This window comes from Panthera uncia (assembly GCF_023721935.1).
Source record: "Panthera uncia isolate 11264 chromosome D3 unlocalized genomic scaffold, Puncia_PCG_1.0 HiC_scaffold_8, whole genome shotgun sequence".
Lineage (NCBI taxonomy): Eukaryota > Metazoa > Chordata > Mammalia > Carnivora > Felidae > Panthera > Panthera uncia.
Window position 1 is genome coordinate 52,802,906 of NW_026057586.1, and position 21,585 is coordinate 52,824,490.

General features: G+C 38.6%; 1 protein-coding gene across 8 annotated transcripts in view; it reads right to left on the bottom strand.

Moving 5' to 3' along the window:
• Positions 1 to 21,585, bottom strand: part of MYOM1 (myomesin 1) — a 168,652-nt gene that overhangs the window by 68,668 nt on the left and 78,399 nt on the right. For all 8 annotated transcript variants that reach the window (XR_007455300.1, XR_007455299.1, XM_049619690.1 and 5 more), the window contains 7 exons: positions 20,204 to 20,345; positions 16,952 to 17,151; positions 14,513 to 14,569; positions 8,361 to 8,485; positions 3,201 to 3,384; positions 2,518 to 2,692; positions 364 to 485 (listed from right to left, as the gene is read on the bottom strand). Coding sequence is in view for 6 of the 8 variants with exons in the window: in XM_049619690.1 (XP_049475647.1) it covers positions 364 to 485; positions 2,518 to 2,692; positions 3,201 to 3,384; positions 8,361 to 8,485; positions 14,513 to 14,569; positions 16,952 to 17,151; positions 20,204 to 20,345 (1,005 nt within the window). In the remaining 2 variants the exon portion in view is untranslated. The remainder of the gene's footprint in view (positions 1 to 363; positions 486 to 2,517; positions 2,693 to 3,200; positions 3,385 to 8,360; positions 8,486 to 14,512; positions 14,570 to 16,951; positions 17,152 to 20,203; positions 20,346 to 21,585) is intronic.

A 21,585-nucleotide genomic window follows, 5' to 3' on the forward strand; every position in this document is an offset into this window, starting at 1 on the left:
AGGTACAAAATGACGTGGGTTATGGGTGATATACCACTTCACGGAACCGGATGGCCCTCCACACTCCCAGGATGAGCACGAAGTTAGAATGGAGTTTCACACAATGGGAACTATCTGAGGACACTCGGACTTGTGAAGATGGCAAGGCTACAGATGCACAGAGTCTGGGTAAGTGATGAAGATCTGTAAAATGATGGCTATGGAAGGTTAGCTGTCACCTGGAGTCAGAGATAATGATCATCTGAGGACAGAACCCTCGAGCAGTACTAGAAGCTTTAAAACCATTTCTGGCGAGGATGGTATCTTCCTTTATAACATAAAAATTCACTTTTTGCCCTCCAAAGCTACGCAGAAGGTACTTACCTATAGCAGCTTTTACTTCAATCGCTTCTGAATCCTGTGAATATTCACTAAGTCCAGCTGCATTAACTGCTCTGACCCGGAAGATATAACTCTGGCCAGTTGCCAGTCCATGGCAAGTAAATCTAAAAGGAAAAGGAGTTTTTAAAAACTTTTCTAGCAGGCAAATTAGACAAGATGATTTTAGCTTAACTGAATGATCTGGGTTTATAAAAATAATTCGTAGAGAGATCAGGTAATGTATGTGCTTTAGACAAGAAGGCAGCTAATTAAGGCGATTTTCTAAACTCGATCAAACAATTCAGAGTCCTGGGTTTCCCCCGAATTAAGTACCTTAACTTTTCCGAGGCTCTGTGTGCTCATCAGTAAAATGGGGATAATAATGCCTCCATAATAACTTTTGTGTAAAGACTGGCTGTATTTAAAGTACTTATTTCAGGGTCTGGCATAGAGGAGTCTTTTAATAAATAATAGGTGATATTAATGATATCATTAATGGCTATTTCAGGTTTACACTTATGGCTGTAAGACACTGGCTGCTCCCTGTTACAGAGGCCTAGTTACTGCTTCCCTGCATACCAGGGAAGGCATAATGACTTGAGAAATGACACTGGAATCTGAAAATAAGATGAAATATGGATAACCATTTAGAAATGAGGATCCAGTAATGAGGTGTGAATCCATGGGCAGTTTCGCACATAAAACAACCTCCTTCCTTAATAGCTATTATGGCTATAAATAGCTGTTTCATGAATCACTGTAACATTTTAATCCATCCTGAACACTGTAACCAGAGGAAATAACAGGTCTGCTAATGACTCTATTACCATTAGTAAAGTTGGAATATTTAATGAAGGCAGACATAAATGAGGCCAATTCTTCAGGTCAGCTCAGTTCAGCAAATATTTATTGAGCACTTCAGTGTTCCAGGCACTGAGCTAGGTATTGTGGGCACAAAGATGAATAGAAAATGGTGCCTGCCCTTGAGAAGCTGCCATCTGTTTGTGGAAAGGCAGACCCTGCCTCACCCTCTATAAATATTTCTAAATAGCCCCAGGAAAATGCTGGGAACTGAGAGTAACAGTGAAATGAGTAAACAGGCCAAGTGAATCTCTTGAAAAACATATTGCTTTCACCCATTAATTGATTTTTCTCTATTCTCTCATGTTCTGCAAAAGAAACAACTCATCCTATGGGGGTCCTTGGACTTGAAAGTGGCCATGCCAGAAGCTGCCTAACAAGCCTGCATGACAATTCTGGTGGGGGCAGGGGGAATTCTCCTCTCAGATCAGTCCTAAATCAAAGGAGTCTCAGAGTTTGGTTGCAGACCAGAATTCATCATCAACTTGCAAGACTGGTTGACAAAACATTTGAAAGCAAGAAAAAAACCCTCTCCATATTAGAAACAGATGTAAAGAAGTGGCAAAGTATTCTGAGTGTCCTTTTTTTTGGTGTTACTTATGTCTCCTTAGCACTGAGTTTCACCATGTTCAAAATTTGTAAAATGTTGATACTTTTTTCCTATTCATTTAAAATGCCTGGCTATTTTATGTCAGCTAGAGCCTATTAGACCCTTGAAATCTTATCATTTTGGATATTAAAGACCACAAAAGAGGGGTAGAAAGAACAAATAGCATAAAGGAAAAGAATCAGAAAAGAGCTATAAAGTGAACCCATCATAGCTGGCATTAATGTGTTTCTAAGTGTTTAATATCCCAAGAAAACTTTAAAAAAAAATATAGCAGTAGATAATGTTCAATTTTTATTTCATTTGGATATATAAAGCATAATGTTCTTTTTAAATTTTTTAAATACTTATTTATTTTTAAGAGAGAGAGAGAGAGAGAGAGAGCATGAGCAAGGAAAGGGGCAGAGGGAGAGGGAGTCACAGAATCCGAAGCAGGCTCCAGGCTCTGAGCTATCAGCACAGAGCCCAACGTGAGGCTCGAACACATGAACCATGAGATCATGACCTGAGTTGAAGTCAGACGGACGCTTAACCAACTGAGCCACCCCTTAAAGCATAATGTTTTAAAAAGTCTTCCTCCACTGGATGTTGGTGCTGCTGTATGGGTCCATGGCTGATTTCCTCCTGATAGCCTCTATGCTCTAGAGTCAGAAGGCTCCCCACAGCCCACCCCCCAACACTGTGGTTACCGTGGGCCCTTCACAGGGTTGTTGTTGCAGGGCTCCCACTTGCCAGAGCCAACCACACTTGACTCTATGTAGTACCCGACCAGTTCTTTGGCGTCTTTGGATTCCTCCCATGAAACTACCACTGATGTGTCTGTATTTCTGCTTGGGATGATTTTGCCTGGGGCCTTTGGGATATCTGACAAAGGAGGAAAATGATGATCAAACTCAGGTGTGGTTTAAAAAACTTCATTCTTATCTCTCTCTCTCTCTCTCTCTCTCTCTCTCTCACACACACACACACACACACACACACACACATAAATTTTACATAAGTAATCATCTCAAACATACAGTTACTTACTTTATATTTGTTAAAGCAGAAAATAAAAAAAAAATATGTTAGTGTGGGGGCATAATGATAAACTAAATACCCAGGAACCTACCAACCCACTCCAGAAAAAATACATTAACAATACTGTTGAAACTCCCAAAGAAGTTTACTTTTCATAACTTCATCATTCATAATAATGAATTTTTGAAATGTATCAGTCAAGTATAGTCATCAATTAAATTCATGATACGAAAGAAGGATGCCACTACTTTTGCTTCCGGGCATATACGTTCTGATGAGTACTTGCTTTGGAAGTTTTTCTTAAATTGAAGTAAAAGAAGTTTACAGTTGTTCAAGGGAACTCCACACTTACCAAGTTTATCCCCTACCACGGTCACTTCCGTTGCCTCTGAGGGCTCACCCACTCCTGCCGAGTTAGAACAGCGGACGCGGAAGCGGTAGGATTTCCCTTCAGCCAGGTCGAAGAGAGCAAAGCGGGGAGACTTCACAGGGAGCTCTGTGTTCACCCGCTGCCAGTTTTCTGTCTCTGCGTCACACTGCAGCCCAAACAGTGAGACCCATTCACGGCACGGCAAGAATAAATGGGACCTCTAGGCCAGGCATCTAGCAGTCTTATTTATCCGTCAACAAACCACCTACCTGTTACCAGTGAGTTGAACTGGAGAAGAGATTTGGAGGAAATGGGGATGAAGCATCTGTAGTCCATAGGATTATCTAAATAAAATTGGCTTTGCATTGTTTGATAAATACTTTAATACTTCACTGACTTTATTAACCAAGTAAGATCACTGATCGACTTATAAAAGACCTTAATTTATTTTGAGGACTGCTTGGGGTCAGATCCTTTTCTAATTCTTAGGGTGGGTAATTCAATTTAATGTGCTATATAAGATACTTTAATTTTCACTGCTATAAACTTTTATTTTAATTGAGTGTTATTTAATGATTCAGAATATCATTCAGGTCTGTGCTCAAACACCACCTCCTCAGAAAGCCCTTCTTGATCACCCCCTCCCTATTCTACCAAAGAATCTGAAAGAGTTCTTTGTTCCTTTCTCATCACTCTCTATCCTTTATCTTGCTTTATTATTTTTTTAAACACTTATCTCTATTTGAAATTAAGTTATTTGTCATCTCCTCCATTGAAAAATAAGTTTCAGTAAATTGAGTTCAGCAAGTTGTCTTGTTCACTGCTATCCTCCAGAGCCTAGAATTGTATCTGACACATAGGAAATAATCAACAATTGTTTTTTCCTGAATGAATGAATTTTTTTTTTTGAATTTGGAAGGAAGGAAGGAAGGAAGGAAGGAAGGAAGGAAGGAAGGAAGCTAATGAAAGATAAAGATGTTCTTTTTTTCTTACCCATATTTTAGAATAAATTATGGGAAAAACTAATTTAAAGCAATTCTATTCTTGGAATTAAAGTGGTCTAGAGTGACTCTGAAATCCTTGAAAGGATGTGGTGTCTATTTGCACTTTGGTAGAGAATATAGTGAGAAAACTATCAGTAGTCTTCAGTAATCCTTTTCCCCTCCTATTTGTACTCTCAATTCTGCCCAAGGTCAGCAGAAATGATTTTGCTTTGGAACTTTTGAACAGTTTCAAGATACTTTTCCAGAAATCCAAACCTTGAGATATAGTGACCAGCTGTGAGGGATGATACATTCTTGGGACTATAAAAATACTGGTATATCGTTTGGCATAACCTTCATGGATTTGAAATGAGAGACAACATGGTATGGTGAAAAGGATCCAGAGGCATCCACTCTGGTCCTAGCTTTGTTAAGAATAAGACATGTGACCTGGGGAGAGTCACATGAGTATTGTTTGGTCTCAGTTTTAACATTTGCAAAATAAGCAAATGTGACAGGGTAACCTCTAAAGTCCCTTGTCGAATCTTTCATGATGTGTCATTGTGTGTGGAAGGGTAGAGAGGATAAATTCCCCCTAACCAGTCAATCTGCTGATAACTGAGGGATAAAATTCTCCCAGACCTTCAATTCTTCAGTTTATGGCTTTAATTCATTTTGACACATTCTCCCCTGGGGAACATATAACAATTATCAGTCATTTATACTTTCATAATAAAAAATAATAGCTGCCTTTTACTGTGCTAGGGGATTTATGTCATTGTAACTCTTTAATCTTCTCAACTGTGCTCTGAACTAAGTATTGTGGAGGTAGCACTGTGTGATTATCCATGTTGTCCAGAGAAGACAGGCTTGGGAAGGTTGAAAGGCAGCAATGTATACTAGTTGGATACAGTATATGAAACTGAGCCAGACTGTCTGGGTTCAAATACTAGCTCTGTCTCTTACTAAATGTGTGACCCTGAGCAAATTATATGCCCCACCGAAGCCTCAATTTCCTCATCTACAAAATAGGCATGATGAAAATAAAAGCATTTCCCTCATAAGGTTACCGTAAGTATTAGGTGAGTTAACATGTGCAGAGTGCTTCAAACAGTGCCTGGTCCACCTGTTGGGATGAGCACTGGGTGTTGTAGAGAAAACAATTTGACAATAAATTTCATTTAAAAAAATAGCAAATTTTTCCTTGGATGTATCACTTACATTTGATTAAGCATAATAAACATAAATTTTTATGAAAGGAAAAAAAAAAGAACAGTGCCTGGTCATTGGTAAACATTCCTGCATGCAGAAACAGAGCTAGCAAGTGATACAACCCTTATCTCTGACAGGACCAGATTTTTGATAAGGGAATGAGAGAGAAAGAGCTGAAGACATAAGACATCTGAGAAAAAAGTTTGGGGCTGAGAAGAACACAGTATAGGAAGGCTGGGAACACTGGAGGCCGATCCATCCAATAACCTTGCTAATAAACCCCTCACTATCAACCATTTTAGGGCTCACAGACATGGTGTAACTGGGCATAAGCTTTAGCCATAACAGGTGACTTTGTGCTTTATGTGCATGCAAATTCTGGTAAAAAGTTCTGTAAAGAAGTGCAAGCTCAGGGGTAATTAAAGAAGCAGAACTCCCATGGGCATGAATATTCTGGGGATGAAAATGTGCTGCGGGACAAAAGCATGTAGAACATTTCTCTTTAGAAAGGTCAGTGTAGGGGCGCCTGGGTGGCTCAGTCGGTTAAGCGGCCGACTTCGGCTCAGGTCATGATCTCACGGTCCGTGGGTTCGAGCCCCGCGTCGGGCTCTGTGCTGACGGCTCAGAGCCTGGAGCCTGTTTCAGATTCTGTGTCTCCCTCTTTCTCTGACCCTCCCCTGTTCACGCTCTCTCTCTGTCTCAAAAATAAATAAATGTTAAAAAAAAAAAAAAAAGAAAGGTCAATGTATTAGAAGTGGCTCATCAGAATAGCTTGAGTCTCGGCTCAGGACAACGGTGTGATGTTTGGATAGTTCTGTAAGTGTGCCCTAGGTCTCTGGACATGTTCTGCTCCCCCAATATGTCAACATCCTGGGCCTTTTGTATACGTCATCCATGCCTTTACAGGCCTCTCTGCTCACCCTGTACTCGAAATGTTCCCTCTGTTCCATGCCAGGTTTGCTGGTGGATGAACACTTACATTTTTAATCACAGACTCATATGTATTTAGGTCTAGGGAAGTTAATAGACTTTCCTGGAGAAATTAGAGTTTATGTGACCAGAGGAAATGTTTAACAGAAGCCAAAGTTGACTCATTTGAAGAAAACGCCTCAGTGGTACATTGTTACTGTGTCATTATTATAGGAAAGATGGTAATTACTGTCAGAGAGCTTACTCAGAACTCTCTTCCTGTGGAGAATTTCGAAAAGATTCAGTGGAGGGTATGTATTAAGCACACCAGGAAATAAACATTTTCCACTCTAGTCTTGCCCTCTATTAAGAAAAAAAAAGAAAAGAAAAATTTTAAAATCAGAAATGCTACTCAAGTTCTAGTTAATTTGAGGTTAATATCTAGAAAATATACAAATTACTAACAATAAAAAATCTAATATGTTTTTAGTAAAATCAGATTCTTTTGAAAGATGTCCATGTTACAGAAATAATCCATTTATTGTTACCAATGTGCTAGGGACAAGGAGAAGTGAGGCATGCTCCTCAAAGACATGATAAATGTCTTTAAAAAGGACATAAATTAATACATTTATTAATTAAAATAGGAAAACCACAGACCCTAGCATTTTTAATGCTAGTATAATATTCTCTGATGATCTCAAATAACTAAAAGGCCATGAAGATAGTTGCATATTACTTTCATGTTGTCACCTAATTTGCAGAAGTTTGCAAGTACCTATATACCCATCATGTCTATTCTCCTGTAATAATTATCAGGGAAGGTGACCTAATAGATGTTCTGAAATTGAATGATCAGAATAGCATTAAGGATGAAACACAAAAGCTCTTAGGAAAACTCACCAAGCTCCACAATATTTTTGCCAAGTAGAAACCTTTTCTATAATTTTACTACGAAGGTAAAATGTAAAGTAAATGACAACTTACCCTGTTATCACACAATTTTATAAAAACAAAATACACAAAAAATACAGCCAATTGTTTCATTTGTTGTTCTTCAAAAATAATGGTGCGTGGCTGCCAGTATAAATGTAAATGTTCTTATGGGTAACAGAAAATAAGCTTATTCTAGTTTCATTTTTTTCAATTATATCTTAATCAAAACTTTCTTAATGAATGGATTTTGAACCTCATTTTAAGTAAATTCTCTTGAAATGCCCCGTCCCGGAGGCAATTATGTTTTGCCTGGCAGATACTCCTCCTTTGTGTCTGCCCTTGAAACTAGGGCACTTGCCCCAAATAACGTCCTGTCTAGGACTTGGCTCTTCTCCATTTTCTGGGCATAAATGCTTACTGTAACTGCCCTTAGATCTGTGTCTATGGTAGATTCACATATAATTCTCATCATTCCACCCATTTTAGGCTTTCATTATACGCTGCCCTCTCCAAGAGCATGACAATAAAATTACAAGATATTTGAGGGAAAGAACTAGCCAGTATCTCATGCTGTTTTGCAATCTCTGACCCCATCCTACTACCTGTACTTAGAGTAGTGCTGGCCAAGTGCCAGGCAGCATGTAAGGACTTTCTCTCTTTGATCCTCCAGCTATTTGACAGTATTCTGAAAGTATTGTCACTTCTATTCCTCTGGCTCATCTACCCTCATTGATCTTCAGTTTCGACTGCTTAAGACAAATTGTAGAGAGATGAGAAGCTATTACTAGAGCGAGAGAGACAGAGAAAGCTTCTAGAAAACTGCCATATGAACAATCTACAGTTTCGGGAGCAATTCTCTTCTTAAAGGGTTATAATTTGAGGTCTGTGGGCCTCCTTGGAGTCTATGGGTGAGCTTCACAGATCTATACACCCCCTGAACTTTTAGGCAAAGTTTTGTGTGATATGCATTTTTCTGTGAAGATTGTTCATAGTTTATACGGGTTTGAAGAGTTCAGGACACAATGGAAATTTAAGCTCTAGTTCTCTAAAGAAATCTTTAGGAAGTGGCATGAGGTAATAATGTTTGATCCCAGAGTCTTACCTTTTCCACAAAGTACAGAATGCCCTCGTGGCCACGCTGGCCAGGGGGCTTCCAACTTAGCACCACATAGCTCCGGGTGGCCTCTGTGACAGAGAGGTCTGTGGGGGGCCCAGGAACAATACCCTCTGAAAAACAATGAGGAAAAGTGAAAAGCACACACTCTGGGAAGCCCAGCATGCTCCAAGAGGCACAGATGCTTCTCTCCTACTGGGGGAAGAGTTCATTACTTCTCCACAGTATAAAGAAGTACCCCAACTCTGAAATCCTTCCTAAAACATTCATTCATTCACTCAAAGCCACAATTTTACTTTCTTTGCTTGACAGTTCTGATTTTCTTTCTGGTCCTTAAAAACAGTAGTAATGACATAAGTTTTACTTTCTGTACATCTTATATCAGCTTTTTATAGAATATCTTTTCAGGGCACGCTGACAGCACAGAGCCTGGAACCTGCTTTGAGTTCTATGTCTCCCTCTCTCTCTACCCCTCCCCTACTCACGCTCTGTCTCTTTCTCTCTCAAAAATGAATAAACATTAAGAAAATATATAGAATATCTTTTCAAGGATGTTTGGAAAGCAAACAAACTTGGAATATGAGATAGTATATTCTCTAGGGCAGAAAGTTGTCTTGTTTTCTGCCCAGAATAGTAAAGATAATGTCCTTCAGAGAAAGGTTGGGTAGATCTGTCAGCAGCCCCCCTAGAAGACTGGGGTGTCCTAAGTACAAGGTTTCTCAGATGTGACACAAATGTACTGTGTGTGCACACCCATCTGTGCTCCTTCACACCACCCTGTGGGACTTGGTGTGGGGAGGGGGAGACAGTGCAGGGAAGAATAATGGGAACGTGAAGCTCATGTGGTCTACCACGCTGTGAATTATAGAGTCCTTTGTTTCTGATCTAGGACTCTCTTGTCTTCTGCCAGCATCTATGAAACTGTGGTAGAAAATGTATTAGTTTGTAAGTCGGGTAAAATTTTAGAGCCTCCACAGTTCCTGACATCAGAGTAACCCTTCCATGTCAAATAACTAAAATACCATGCAAAATACATGAAACACCTGTTTATAGACATTGGATATTAGCTGTCTTAGGACAATGATGACTGATAGAAGAGAAACAAATTAAAGTGAGCTCTACTATTGTCCTAGTTTATTGTCCAGAGAGAAGTTCAAGACAGCAGCTCAGGAAGAGGAACCACGTAGAGCCTGGCAGTCTCCCCAGCTGGAGGAAAAAAAGCTGGAATTCCAGGAAGGGCAAGGTATCTATCTATAGATAGAGTCAGAAGGATGAATACTGGAGGAAAGGGCTACACTGAGAGAGAGAGGCTTCAGAGATCTGCAGAGGGTCTGTCTGGAGTGTTCACCTGAGTACTGATCAGAACATGAATATGAGGAAACCACTTGAGGCTGGAGAAAACCCACACAAAAGAATTGGAGAGAACAATCCTCAAAGCTTTCATGGGGCCTGGGAGAGTCCATATTCCCACCAGTCAGAGTATAAATCTAATTCCCAAGCATCCGGTAGAGTACTGCTCAGAAGGGTATTTCCTCTGTAGTATGGCCAAATTATCCCTAGACTAAAGGCTGTTCTGATTTCACCTAACAAAGCAACCCTTGAAAGATCAAATCGTTTCCCCAGAACAAAGCTCAAGAGCATTTATAAAAAAACAAAAATATCCAGCACCACACAATGTAAGTTCAAAATGTCTGGCATCTCATGAAAAATTATTAAGTATGCAAAGAATCATGAAAATATAGCCCCTTCTGAGGAGAAAAATCAATCAATGAAAACAAAATCAAAAATGTCACAGATGATAGAATTAACAGGCAAGGATATAAAAACAGTTATTATAAATGTATTCATTATGTTCCAGAGCATAAAGATTCAACCTGTTAATTAAAGACATGGAAAATGTAAAAATAATACAAATTGTTCTACAGCTTCTACAGACTTCTACAGACTTCTACAGCTGTAAATTACAAAACCTAAAATGAAAACAAAACAAAACAAAACCCACACACTGACTGGAATTCACAGCAAGTTAGACACTGAAGAAAAGGATGGTAAAATTATGGCACAGTAGTAGAAAATGTCTAAAATGGAACACAGAAATCAAAAAGACTGAAAGGAAAAATGGATATCGCATCAGCAAGCTGTGGTTTCAAGTGACATGTAATTGGATTTCCTAAAGTAGAGAAGAGAGAAAGGGATACAGAAAAAAGATGTTTAAAGAAAGACTTGTGAGGGGTGCCTGAGTGGCTCAGTCGGTTGAGTGTCCGACTTCGGCTCAGGTCATGATCTTGCAATTCATGAGTTCGAACCCCACATCGGGCTCTGTGATGACAGCTCAGAGCCTGGAGCCTGCTTCAGATTCTGTGTCCCTCTCTCTGGCCCCTCCCCACTTACACTGTCTCTCTCTCTCTCTCTCTCTCTCTCTCTCTCTCAAAAATAAAAATAAACATTTTTTAAAAATTTAAAGAAGAAATACTGGTGAAAAAATTTTCCAAATCTCATGAAACCAATCTCATGAATCCATTTCCAATCTCATGAATCCAAGAAACTTGTACACCCCAAGCACAAGACACATGAAGGAAACAACACAGATGCATATCATAATCAAATTTGTAAATCCAGTGATAAAAAGAATCTATTAAAATCAGGCAGAGAGGAAAATATCTGAGGGACAAAGTAAGAATAACAATAATCATTCTTATAGTGTAGGTCTGAGCTATAATGGACCATCCTTTCTAAAGTACTGAAAGGAAGGGTGCCTGGGTGGCTCAGTTGGTTAAGCGTTTGACTTTGGCTCAGGTCATGATCTCTCAGTTCGTGAATTTGAGCCCCACATCAGGTTCTGTGCTGACAGCTTGGAACCTGGAACCTACTTCAGATTCTGTGTCTCCCTCTCTCTCTGGCCCTTCCCCTCTTGAGCTCTGTCTCTCTCTCTCAAAAATAAATAAACATTAAAAAAAAATTTTTTTTAAGTACTGAAAGGAAAACTGTCAACCTAGAATTCTATAACCAATGAACATATATTTCAAAAATGAAGATGAAACAGAGACTGTTTCGGACATACAAAAAAAATAAAATAATTCATAACCAGCAGGCCTGCACTATAAGAAATAGTAAAGGAAATGCCTGAGATTCAAAGAGATCTACACAGGGGCACCTGGGTGGCTGAGTAGGTTAAGCGCTGACTTCGGCTCAGGTCATGATCTCATGGTTTGTGAGTTTAAGTCCCGCACTGGGCTTTGTGAAGACAGCTCAGAGCCTGGAGCCTGCTTCAGATTCTGTGTCTCCCTCTTCCTGCCCTCCCTCACTAGCACTCTGTCTGTCTCTCTTTCACTCAAAAATAAATAAACCTTAGGGGCGCCTGGGTGGCTCAGTCGGTTGAGCGTCCGACTTCAGCTCAGGTCATGATCCCACGGTCCGTGAGTTCGAGCCCCGCGTCGGGCTCTGTGCTGATGGCTCAGAGCCCGGAGCCTGTTTCAGATTCTGTGTCTCCCTCTCTCTCTGCCCCTCCCCTGTTCATGCTCTGTCTCTGTCTGTCTCAAATATAAACATTAAAAAAAAAAATTAAAAAAATAAATAAGTAAATAAATAAACCTTACAAAAACAAAGAGATCTACCCAAAGAAATGAAGAACAACAGAAATGGTAAAAATGTGAGTGAATATTTGAAAATTTGTTCTTACTTTTAAATTTCTTTGAAAGATAAGTGACTATTTGAACCAAAATAATAGCAATGTATTGTGCAATTTATAATATATACACAAATAAAATCCATGCAATAACAGCATCAAGGCTTGAAGGGGGAAATGGAATAATACTGTTTTAAGTTCTTACACTATACATGAAGTAATATAATATTACTTGAAGAAAGGTTGTGATAAGATGTATATTATAAATTCTGAACTAGTATAATACAAAATAAAGAATTATAGCTAATAAGATAACACAGCTAAAATGGAATAATAAAAAATACTAAAACCAAAAGAAAGTAGAAAAAGAGGAGAAAGGAAACAAACACATGGAACAGATAGAAAATAAATAGCAAGACGGTAGATTTAAATCCAGCCATATCAATAATCACACAAAATGTAAATTGTTCACTCTAGTAAAAAGGCAAAGATTACCCAAGTGGATAAAAAGTCAAGACTCAGTTATATGCTGCCTAAAAAAATACAATTTAAATATAGGTCAAAAGTAAAAGGATGAAAATCATATGCCATGCTAGCACTGATAAAAAAAACAACAACCCTGGAATGATTACATTAATATCAGACAAGGTAGATTCCTAAGCAAAAAACACAACCATGAATAAAAAGTATCACTTTATAATAATACAGTGGTCAATTCATTAGAAGATAAATTACTTATGCATGTAATAACAAAACCTCAAACTATATGAAGCAAAACCTGGTAGAGCTGCAAGAAGAAATACATAAATCTATTTTTCAGTCAGAGATTTCATCACTGCTCTATCAATTTAATAGACCAAGTAGATAGAAAATCATTAAGGATATAAAAGACTCAGTTGAAATATCCATAAGTTTTTTAATAGAAATTAATAAGCTGATTTTAAAATTTACATGGAAATGCAAAGACAGAATAGCAAAAACAACTTTGGGGAAAAAAATCAGAGGACTAATACTACCTAATTTCAAAACTCTGAAGCTATTTATTCGTTTGGTTTTTTGTTTTAAACTATGAAGCTTTTTAAAACAACAACAACCTGAAGCTTATAAAAGCTACAGTAATCAAGATAGTGTGATTGGTGTAGAGAAAATAAAATTGACCAATAGAGAGTCCAGAAATATGCAACCAATTGATTTTGACAATGGTGCCAAGGCAATTCAATGGGAAAAGGATTATCTTTTGAACAGATTGCTGAAATAATTGGATAGCCATATGCAAAATGATAAAGATAATAAGAAGAACAACTTGGGTTCTTACTTCATAAAATATAGAAAAAAATGATTTGAAATGGAGCATAGATTAAAATCTAAGAGCTAATGTTGTAACATTTCTAGAAAACAAAACAGGAAAAATATCTGAGTAAACTTGATTTGGCAAAGATTCAAGCATCATGATGCAAAAATGGCAATATATACATAAAAAGATGCCCAACATTGGGGCTCCTGGGTGGCTCAGTCGGTTGAGCGTCTGACTTTGGCTCAGGTCATGTCTCACAGCCTGTGGGTTCGAGCCCTGCATCAGGCTCTATGCTGACTGCTTGCTCAGAGCCTGGAGCCTGCTTCAAATTCTGTGTCTCCTTCTCTCTGTGCCCCTCCCCTGCTCACGCTTTGTCTCACTCTGTTTCTCAAAAAGAAATAAATGTAAAAAAAAAAAAAAAAAAAAGATGCCCAACATTATTAGGAAAATGTAAATTAAAACCACTACGCACCCACTATAAAATACCACTACTGGTGATAACGTGGACAACTGGAACTCACATACTGCTGATGGGAATGCAAGGTGGTATAACCATCTTGGAAACAGTTGGCAGTTTCTTTAAAAATTAAACACACCTACCATATGACCTATCCATTCAACTCCTAGGTATTCATCCAAGAAAAATGAAAGCATATGTCCCTACAAACACTTAACAAGGATATTCATAGAAATTTTTGACAGTAAATGGATGAAAAAATTGAAATGAACTGATATATACATCAACATGAATAAATCTTAAAGCAATTATGCTCAGTGAGGAAAATAAGATAAAAATGAGTATGATTCATTCATCTAAAAGTTTGGACAATGCAAACTATAGTGACAGAAAGCAGATCAGTGATGGCCTGGAGATGGGGAAGAGGTATGAGAAAGAAATTACAAAGGGGCCTGTGAAAATTTTAGGGGTGATGCATGCGTTTATTATTTTGATCATGGTGACAGTTTCACAGGAATATACACATGTAGAATTTATCAAATTGTACATTTTACAGATATCAATTTACTATATGTCAACTGTACCTCAATAAGCCTTTTTTTAAAACAGTGAATCTCTGAAAATATAAGTTCCTTTATGGTATCCAAATATTTCAGAATGTCCTCTCTAAACATCTTAAATAATATGCACTGTACCCTTCACAATAAAGGATAAACCACATGGCAAAACGTGGGCAATAATATCTGGGGAAAACAGAGTTTTACCTGAAGGTTCTTCTTCAGTGACAATGATCTGTCCAGTCCAGGGTGCTGAAGGGCGACCTAAACATAGATAAATGTAAAAATCACGAAATTCTTAAATGCAGTTTCAACTGTATTCACAAACTGGCCATATTAGTCAGAATTGAGTTTGTTACTCGTTTGCTTAGGTATTTCCATAATGAATCTTACTGAGCACATATACGGTGTTACGTCTTCAAGGGACTCACAATCTGCTAGAGCACAGAACCTGCCTAGTTGGAGTCAATATTTCTGGAAATGTACTTTCGCAAGCAAGGTAAATAACCTGTGTTTGTTTACTATTCAATATAGATCTCTGGAAACATGTAGGTTCCCTCATGTCTTCTTAAGAGATAGCATGTATTTGGGGGAAACGTTTCTGGAACAATTGTAAGCCCAGTAGTTATTTATCTGCAATAATGAAGCTCAAAGAGGAGAGGGGAGCTAATCCTGCAGTACAATGAAATGAAAGTGAATGAAGTGAATCCTGCAGTACAGTTCAATGAAAGCGATTTCTTTCCATTGTATTTTGACAAGTGTTATTTATGAAGGAAACCAGCTTAGATCTGGAGTAAGAAAAATGGGTGAGATGGGCAGGAAAAGAGTAAAATGCATTTAAATCCATTTCATTCATTCATTCATTCATTCATTCATTCATTGAAGAGGAAATTCACTTCTGTGTTCCCACAAATATCAGAGAGAATGGTTCAACTCCTGCTTTATCACCAGACTTTTCACCATAGTTTGTACAGAAACAGAAAGGTAATACATAAGATAACCTATTTTCAATTCAAACGAATCTTACTCTCATTAGAATTTATTTAAAAAATAGAGTAAATGAAAGAATGAGATGGAATTAGGAAAGAGGGAGGGAAGTCAGATAGTAAGTGAAAAGTAATTAGAGGGCAATCAAGGAGCCTGATTAGAAAAAGTCTCCAGACTTTTTCTGGAGCTTAGCTTTTTGTGACGCCATGTATCTACCTAAGGCAAAAACAAAACAAACAAACAAACAAACAAACAAAAAAACACTGCAAATAGGACATAGACTAGCAGTCCTCAACTGGGGTGATTTTGCCCCTCAGGGACATTTGGTAATGTCTGGGGACAATTTTGATGGTCACAATGGGGAAGGGAGGTCGTTATTGGCATCTAGTGGGTAGATGCCAGGGATGCTTCTCAACATCCTACAATGAACAGGACAGCCCCCATAACAAAGAATTATCTGGCTGTCTATATTATAGACTGTCTATAGGGCCAACGTTGAAAAATCTGTTATAGACTGAAGTGTTAATATCCAATGATTTATTTTTGTTTTTTAAAATGTTTATTTATTTTTGAGAGAGAGAGAGAGAGAGAGAGCATGAGCAGGGGAGAGGCAGAGACAGAGGGAGACACAGAATCCGATGCAAGCTCCAGGCTCTGAGCTGTCAGCACAGAGCCCGACGTGGGCTCAAACTCATGGACCGTGAGATCATGACCTGAGCCAAGGTCAGATGCTCAACCGACTGAGCCACCCAGGTGCCCCTCGAACAGTTTTTTAAAATATCATTTTGTGGTTTCTATTATTGAGGATGCATATGGGTTCCCATGAAACAAATGCAGAGCGTAATTCATATACCATGGTTTTGACATTGAGACTTGGAGTTTAAATATATGAAAAGATTATTTTTGATGGTCTGATATGGAAACTCAAGTATAGATCAGATATGTTGTAAATGTCTTTTTCCTTTGATATAAAGAAACTCACGGTGTGGAGATATTAATGCTCTAGGGGGCAAATTCTAGGTTAAGAAGCATCCCTGGCATCTACCCACTAGATGCCAATAACGACCTCCCTTCCCCATTGTGACCATCAAAAGATGTGACCATCTTATAATTTTAAGAATTAAAGGAAAAACATATTTGGAGTGTGCTAATAAAATGAATAAAAATGCTTCCCGGGCTCTTGATTATCATATTTCATTTCAAACAGAATGACCAGAACTCAATTTAATAAGGAGAATTTTCTGAATCAAAATAAGAAATAAAGCTCTTAACTCTTAAATATAGAGAACAGAGGGTTGCTGGAGGGATTGTGCGTGTGTGGGGGGGGGGGATGGGTTAAATGGGTAAGGGGCATTAAGGAATCTACTCCTGAAATCATTGTTGCACTATATGATAACTAACTTGGATGTAAATTTAAAAATAAATAAGTTATTTTTTAAAAAACAAAAAAATAAAGCTCTTAGTGAATGGATGAGTCAAGAAAACAAATTGTTTTTGTTTTTGTTTTTTTCCTCTAGGATTTTCTAACCCATAAAGGATTTCCTATTCTCTTCTCCCTCTAGTGGAAGGGGGAGGAATGACCTCGCAATGAGCTGTACTACAGTTATAAATATATTTTTAAAAAGTTCAAGAAGATCCTGAAAATTGAAAAATGCTTACTTTTCAGTCTAGCTTTCTCAGCTGGATCCAGAGCAGCCACGGGCTCAGAAACTCTAGATGGTAGACCTATTCCAGTTTTATTCACAGCTCGAACTCGGAATATGTAAGAACGACCTTCTATCAACCCAGTGACTGGAAAACGAGCAAACTTCACAGGTGTGTCATTGCATTGAGACCAGCTATCTGTGCCCACCTCACACCTATGGGAAAAAGAGTGATCAATAAGAATTAAAAGAAGTCTGACTAAATTAATAGCTCCAAAGCTGCAAACCCACCCAATTGCTTCAGATCTCCCTATAAAATACCCAGCTCGGGTGTGGTTCAGTAGTTATTTAACTGCATGCACTCAGTTCCACTTAATTGCAATGTGTCTTCTTTAATAAGAAAGAAGCCTCAGATCCTTCCTAAACACATATACTTCCTTTAAATTCCCTGAAAACTAGCAGCTGAGGGCCTTGTATGCTAGGCAGAGGAACTTTGGGGAGAAAAAGCAGAAGCAGCAGGCAGGTATGTACACTCTCGACATTGGAGAGACTAAGAGGGAGGACCCCCAGACATCTCCCTGGCTGACGTCTTTAATTCCACTGTTGGTGACTTCTTTCTTTGTCTTCTTTACACATTTTCTTTTAAAAATAAAAATTTTGTTTGAGGAAGTTAACACCTTAAATGTACCTGTTTATACTGTAGTTTGGAAAGAGCTCACTTTTTTTTTCTTAGGTAATCTCCACACCCAATGTGGGGCTCAAACTCATGAGCCTGAGATCAAGAGTTGCCTGCTCTACCGAGTAGCCAGGCACCCTTGGAAAAAGCCTACTCAATGATCATTATATGCTGTGTAGGTAGGAGGGTGAAGAGAGTATTATAATATACTTGTTTCTTAACAGATGAGATTGATGAGATGCAGGGAAATTCCCAGGCCCACTGGCAGGGAAAGATTAAGTGCTTAGAACCTCTGATTTCTAACTGGGTGCTTTTATTGCAGTTGGTGTCTGGGGTGGAGTGGTTCATATCATGCTATTGGCCTGACAGACGGGGCTAGGGGCTCAGCATGTGATTAAATTATACAGCACTAGGATTAAGTAACTCATCAGCTTTTATGAGAACACAGAACTTTTAGTTTATGTCACTTCCCCAATATGGTCTATGTCTAAAACATCTAATTCCCGGGGCGCCTGGTGGCTCAGTCGGTTGAGTATCCGACTTCAGCCAGGTCATGACTTCACGGTCTGTGAGTTCGAGCCCCATGTCGGGCTCTGTGCTGACAGCTCAGAGCCTGGAACCTGTTTCAGATTCTGTGTCTCCCTCTCTCTCTGCCCCTCCCCTGCTCATGCTCTGTCTCTCTCTGTCTCAAAAATAAATAAAAACATTAAAACATCTAATTCCCAAATAATTCTGATGGGGGAGGGAGTTCTAATGGCAGTGCAAAGTTGGTCAGGGTGGGAAGTTTCTCTTCACTTCCTCAGCCTCACCCTTCCAGTTTTTGATATAGACAATAGACATTTCCTCACCCTTATGTAAAGTGCTGTCAAATATGGCTTAAATCCCTGCCTTTCACCCTTAAATCTTGCCTTTGCAGAAATTCCGGAGCTGCTATGGGTAGGGTTTGGGAGGGAGCCAAGAGGCCTAGGACAATTCTTCAAACTGCCTCTGTCTCCAGAGATTCTCTCTCTCCCTATGCAGATGCTGTCATGGTGACCCAGTGATAGTAGAGTGTGTTTCCCAACCCTCATGTGGGCAGGAAGAAAGGTGGGAAGTAGCTGCTCTGGAGATGCCTACAGCATGTTGGAGCAGAAAGGACATCAACATATGGCCAGGCTGATATTTGAATTCTAGTGTGACTTTAGGCAACTTAGTGTTTTCTCATGAGTATGTGGCTTTGGGCCAGCTACTGTTTCCTACTTGTAATAAGAGTGTCTACCTTTCAAATGGTGGTTATGGGTTAATGGTTAATATATGTGATGTGTTTAGAACAGTGCCATGGATGTAACCAATTTTAATAAATACAAGCCACAATATGGTTATTTTCATGATGACAAAGCAAAATGTGCTACTAATTGTGGCTGGTCTTTCACTGATGAAGTTTAAAATCCCTTGAAAATCTGCCAAAGACAATAAGGCAGTCTGTAAAAATGAAAAAGAATCTACCTAAAACTTGACAGTTCATCATCACTAAATGACAAAACAATGTGGAAGAATTTAGTATGGGTTAAATAGTGTATTATTTATTATAAATATTTCTCTGCATGGTATTGAGCCCAATAGGCATATATATATATATATATATATATATATATATATAATACTGAATTTTTAATGTTTATTTATTCTTGAGAGAGAGACAGAACATGAGTGGGGGAGGGGCAAAGAGAAAGGGAGACACAGAATCTAAAGCAGGCTCCAGGCTCTGAGCTGTCAGCACAGAGCTCGATGCAGGGCTTGAACCCATGAACTGCAAGATCATGACCTGAGCCAAAGTCAGCTGCTCAACCAACTGAGCCACCCAGGTGCCCCAATAAGCATATATTTACTTATTACTATAAATATTAGGTTTAATACACCTTAGTACAAACCTATTGTACCACAGTGGCACAGATTATCTGTCCCTAGTGGTTTCTACAATTAGATTCTATTACTGAAAATTGGAAAGAAAATTGGAACAACTATTTGAATAGAAACTAAGTCAGATAATAATGTATTTAGGTTGATAATCTATATTTGTTGTCTATATTGACCAAACTCACTGTATAATTAATGTGTAAGACCCAACTGCTATAAATATCAGAAGTTCTAAGTTTTAGAGAATGTGAACAACAAAAAGTTATAGAAAGAATATGATTTAATACTATTGATATTTGTTATTTCTTTGTCTAATTTGAAACCACATCCTGTAATGTAAATAGGATTTTGTTAGTATTCCTAAAGCATTATTGTTTAAATTACTTAATATTTTAAAATTACTAACAAATTAGGAATATGGACATTAAATATAATGGACACCAGCTATTTCCAAAGTGGTCTCCAGAATGTCTATAAATTCACAGCATTCTTGCCAAATTAGTGATTTGCATTAGTAGTCAGATTCAAAAATTGTCTTTGGGATTTAGGTCAATAGATAGGTGTGTGTTTGTGTGTGTGTGTGTGTGTGTGTGTGTGTGTATTTGTGAGAGAGAGAGAAAGAGAGAAAGAGAGGGAGACAGAGAGACAGAGAAAGAGGGAGAGGAGACCAGAAAAGAAAATAGACTAAGTACTAACTTATCAATAAAATATCCCAGAATAGGACTCCCTCCATCCACAGCTGGCTGTTTCCAAGAGATGATGATATAATCTTTGTTGGCATCCAAGCACATCACGTCTAAGGGAGCAGCTGGGGCTCCTTCAATCTCTGCATCAGCATCTGTGGAGACACAGAAGGATCTCATTAACCCTCTCAGATAAGCTCCATCACAGTCTGGCAATCCAAGACTTAGTGCATACATTTCCTACCACATTTATAGTGGCTACATCTTTGGCTCAAGTAGAGCAAGCTTCAACCTTATAATTTGCTTACCAACATGATGATGTGTGTTTTCGTCATCAGCACAAAGAACATTATGTTAGTAAGGGCTCTCAAAAGGACCCGTGACCTTTGCTTTATGGCCTTTGCCTACCCAAAATGTTCTAAAGGAAAATAAGTATGGAGATGTCAGGAATTGCTATCAGAAAAGTCTAAGGTGAGCCGAGTCAGAAAGTCTGTTCTTAAGAGATCTCTTGTACAATATTACTCAGAAACATGAGCCACTCCAAAGGGGAACAACGAGTCCCTTCTGTCACCTTTTCGATGCCTCCACAAAAGAATAAAAAACTTTACCCACTCCTCTGCTGGGCACTACCATTTTGGAAGATAAAGGAAAACATTCCTTTTAATCAAATGTTTGTTCCCAGACCGAAGACACTTGCGAAAGGAACTCTGATGCAATACCCACATCTGAGTGGAGTTTATCTGAGTTTAGTAAAAGTCCAGGATTATACAGGAAAGAGACGGCAGTGACTGTTTATGAAACAGGATCCTCTGACAGTGGGTGTCCTCAGCAGTGTCTGCAGGCATAGCTCACATAGTGAATCAGGGATGTTTTAAGGAGGAGAGCAAGGGGAATGAAAATAATCAGTTAATAGCCTTTTAAGTGAGATTAAGATGAGAGGTGGAGTTCCTGGAGGTGGGGTCCACATTGCCAATTTCTCCTGAACTCCAGCCAACCTTTCATAACTGGAGTTAATAGGAGAGGAGGCTGAGACATGTCGGACCACTCAACTCAGGCAAAACACTCCGGTTGACTGAATAAATCCTTTTTTTTTTTTACAATGAGCTACACTTCTGTAACTCTTATGAATTACTAAAATATTTGATAAGAAGGCAGAGATATCTGTGCACTTCTGAATTTGATAGGTTTGCATTACCTGAGAAGAGCTAAAGTCACTTTGGTTTTGAATATTCTATTTTTTGCTCCATGAACCTGTAGGAAAGTGTTTCTAGGCAACTTCTCTGGTGTAAGTGACTAACTTAGTGTAGAATTAACTAAATCCTGGTGCCTAAAAGCAAGCGTTTTGGTGGGGAGAAACTTCTTTCCTTTCAGGCTTTGAGAGCACTGGATGGGGGC